The following is a 4,115-nucleotide window of genomic DNA, read 5'->3' on the forward strand; positions in this document are numbered from 1 at the left end:
CAAAACGTAAAAAATAATTATCTGCTGCTGTGGAATGCAACAGGTGCATCTTTGATTGCTCTCATGTTCTTGTCTTTAATTAATGGCCAATCACAGTCAGGCTTTCTTGGACTCTCTGGTCAGTCACAAGATATTATTATAATTTCTTTCTAATCCTTTCAAGCCTTCTGATGAAATTCTTTCATCTATTCTTTTAGTAGTGTTTTATTATAAAATATTCTTCAAAATAATATGTATCATAAAAAATTAAATCACATTTCTAAAACATGTCATCAAGATTCTCATCTCTTTCCTCATCCTGAGACCCCTGTGAAGACTACCACATTAGGTGTCCCTGAGTGAGGAACATTGCCACAAAGGCACCACAAATGCCCAACAGCAGCTCCATCAGGCACTTCCTCCTGCTGGCATTGGCAGACAGGCGGCAGCTGCAGCTCCTGCACTTCTGCCTCTTGCTGGGCATCTCCCTGGCTGCCCTCCTGGGCAACGGCCTCATCATCAGCGCCGTAGCCTGCGGCCACCACCTGCACACGCCCATGTTCTTCTTCCTGCTCAACCTGGCCCTCACTGACCTGGGCTGCATCTGCACCACTGTCCCCAAAGCCATGCACAATTCCCTCTGGGACACCAGGACCATCTCCTACACAGCATGTGCTGCTCAGCTCTTTTTCTTTCTGTTCTTCATCTCAGCAGAGTTTTGCCTCCTGACCATCATGTGCTACGACCGCTACGTGTCCATCTGCAAACCCCTGCACTACGGGACCCTCCTGGGCAGCAGAGCTTGTGCCCACATGGCAGCAGCTGCCTGGGCCAGTGTCTTTCTCAATGCTCTCATGCACACAGCCAATACATTTTCCTTGCCCTTGTGCCATGGCAATGCCCTGAGCCAATTCTTTTGTGAAATCCCCCAGATCCTCAAGCTATCCTGCTCACACTCCAATGTCAGAGAGCTTGGATTCATGTCAGTTAGTGCCTGTTTGGGATTTGGTTGTTTTGTGTTCGTTTTCTCCTATGTTCAGATCTTCAGGGCTGTGCTGAGGATCCCCTCTGAGCAGGGACGGCACAAAGCCTTTTCCACCTGCCTCCCTCACCTGGTCGTGGTAACCGTGTTCCTCAGCACTGTTATGTTTGCCTACCTGAAGCCCCCCTCCATGTCCTCCCCATCCCTGGATCTGGTACTCTCAGTTCTGTACTCGGTGGTGCCTCCAGCCCTGAACCCCCTCATCTACAGCCTGAGGAACCAGGAGCTCAAGGCTGCACTGTGGAGACTGGTGATTGGATGGCTTCAGAAACGTTAAAGAACAGGTCAGTGTCTGCAAATCACTTGTAATAAAAGTAATCTTTGATACTTCATGCTGGTTTTATTTTGGAAGTTCTTCTTTCTTAGTTTTACTTTTTTAATATAGTCCACAAAGAAATGTCATTGTTTGTGCCATTTCTCATTTTGCTTCTCTCCACCTTCCCTGTGGCCATAGACTCTGTCAATGAGGAGCTGCACTCTCAGTGGCTTTAAAAGAGCAAAAGAATCTCCCAGCAAAGTTTTCTGCAGAGATGCCCTTTTGTTGCCTTCTCTGCAGCAATGTCTGTGTGCAGAGCTGGGGACAGATCAGTGCTGGCACAGCAGCTGTACCCAGCAGCAGCAGCACTCGGTGTTGCCAGTGCTGCTCTCGTGGCCCTGCCCCGCTGCCCTGGTGGCCCTGGTGTTGCTGTAGGGCCTGAGTGCTCTCGGGGCCGGGCACAGCCCTGGGGGTGGCAGTGCCAGGGCTGCAGCAGGGACAGGCCATGGGCACTGCTGGGGCAGCACTGACACCTCAGGTCAGGCCCTGGGGGCTCCAGGCTCTCTCAAGAACACACCCAGGCCAATGCTCAGCACAGAAAACCCCCGTGAGCAGCCCCAGGGTGGCTGTGGGCAGGCTGGGGGCAAACAGCATGGCTGGGGCTCTGCAAGGGCCCTGGGGGAGATGGGAAGGAGCAGCAGTGCAGGGGCTGATCCATCCCCAGTGCTCTGGACAGCCCAGGGCAGCGTCCCAGAGTGTCCTCATGGAGCTGCCAACAACATCCCCCCCTCTGCAGCCCTGGCCTCTCCCCCAGCTCACACAGGTGCCCCATCCTTGCAGGCACAGACACGGCAGCACTGGCTCAGGAGCCCCTGTTTGCATTGCACAGAGCAGAGGGAGCACCCCCATGCTGTTGGTGTGGGGACATGAACCTGAGGGAGCACAAATGCCATCAGCCCCTGGGGCCAGCAAGGGCTGGGGGACACCAGGGAAACCACTCAGCTTTGTCCTGGCCTCTGCAGTCAGCCAGAAAGTTTGTTCCCATCAGCTGGGAGTTTCCTGTCCCACTGCAGATGCTGTTGCTCAGAGCCAGGGCTGCCTGGCAGCCACCCCCCACCTGCCCTGAGCATTTCCTCAGCCTTCACCTTTGCTTTCTCATTGCTAGTGGAAATATCTTTGTCTTGCCCATTGCTGTTCCCTCCCCTGCAAACAGCCCATCCCTGTTTGCCCTTTCCTCTCTGGCCCCACTTCCCATTGCAGTTCCTGCCTTGGCACCCTGGGAACGTCTCCTGGGGAGCATGATCATCCCACAAGTGCTGCAGGAATTGTCTGCAGGCTCCTGCAGTGCCTCCTGCTGCTCCCTTACCAGAGGCACCACAGGCCAGGGGGGCACATCTGGGCTGCTGTGTCTGGCTCTGGGGCTCCCTGTTCTAGGCCATGAAGAGGAGCTGCAGAGGCTCTGCAGGACTGACAGGATGGGCTGCGGGGCTGGCAGGAGAAGCTGAGGGACCTGGGCTGATGGAGCTTCTGAATGGGGAGGCCCAAAGCTCGTCGTGCAACTGCTCCAAGGGTGGTTTCAGAGAATCACAGAATCAGCAGGGTTGGAAAAGACCTTGGAGATCATTAAGTTCAACCTGTGCCCTGACATTGCCTTGTGTCCTCTGGGCCTCCTCTTCTCTAGGATAAACAACTCTAGCTCCCTCAGCCCCTCTTCACAAGACTTGTGTTTCAGACCCCTCACCAGGCTTGTTGCCCTTCTCTGGACACGCTCCAGTCCCTCCATGTCCTTCTTAAATTGGGGGCCCAGAAATGGACACAGCACTCGAGGTGCTGCTCAACCAGTGCCCAGCACTGGGGAAGAATCACTGCCCTGCTCCTGCTGGCCACACCATTCCTGATCCAGGCCAGGAGCCTTTGGCCTTCTTGGCCACCTGGGCACACGGCTGGCTCATGTCCAGCCTGCTGTCCATCAGTCCCTGCAGGTCCCTTTCTACCTGGCTGCTGTCCAGCCACTCTGTCCCCAGCCTGTAGTGCTGCAGGGGTTGTTGTGGCCAAAGTGCAAGACTCAGCACTTGGACTTGTTAAACCTCACCTTGTTGGATTTGGGCCCTGGATCCAGCCCCTCCTGGGTCCTGTGCAGAGCCCTCCTACCCTCCAGCCAATCAACACTCCCAGCCAACTTGGTGTCACCAGGGTTCCATGAGGCCCCAGAGTGTCACAATGGTCTCCATGATTCCATGAGGCCTCTCAGTGTCACAATGTCCATTTGGTTCATGGGACTCCTTGGTGTCACAAAGTCCCTTCTATCCTTGGGCCTCACAGTGTCACAATGGCACCATGGTCCCCCAGGGCTCTGCAGTGTCACAGTGGCCTCTTGGTCCCAAGGGCCACCACAGCGTCAAACATGTTTCCTTCATTCCACGAGTCCCTGAGGAGCAGCACTGGCTCCCTGGTTCCATGGGGCCCTGCAGTGTCACAATGGCCCCATCATGACACCAGGTCCTGCTCTGTCACAATGCTCTGCATGGTTCCACAAGGCCCTGCAGGGTCTCAGTGGCCTCTGTGGCTCCACCGAGATCCAGACTGTCACCATGGACTCCTTGCTGCCATTCAGCCCCACAGTGTCACCATGGCCCCTTGGCTCTGTGCTGCCATGTCATACACAGTGTCACCATGGTCCTCTCAGTGCCACCAGGCCCTGCAGTGTCACAATGGCCCCTTGCTTCCCCAGGGCCCTGCAGTGTCACAAACATCAGAGAATCAGCCAGGCTGCAAAAGACCTTAGAGAGCATCAAGTCCAACCTGGGACCCAACACCACCTTGTCACCCAGACCATGG

The 4,115-nt window shown here is 55.1% G+C and overlaps 1 protein-coding gene across 1 annotated transcript; it reads left to right on the forward strand.

Annotated features, from left to right (window-relative positions):
• The first annotated feature begins 368 nt into the window (after nt 1–368).
• LOC108964131 (olfactory receptor 14J1-like) lies at nt 369–1,298 on the forward strand. The gene has a single exon (XM_030227416.2). It carries the CDS (start codon nt 369–371, stop codon nt 1,296–1,298), a length of 930 nt encoding a protein of 309 aa, XP_030083276.2.
• Nucleotides 1,299–4,115: the final 2,817 nt, after the last annotated feature.

Source organism: Serinus canaria, unplaced genomic scaffold, assembly GCF_022539315.1.
Source record: "Serinus canaria isolate serCan28SL12 unplaced genomic scaffold, serCan2020 HiC_scaffold_558, whole genome shotgun sequence".
Taxonomy (NCBI): domain Eukaryota; kingdom Metazoa; phylum Chordata; class Aves; order Passeriformes; family Fringillidae; genus Serinus; species Serinus canaria.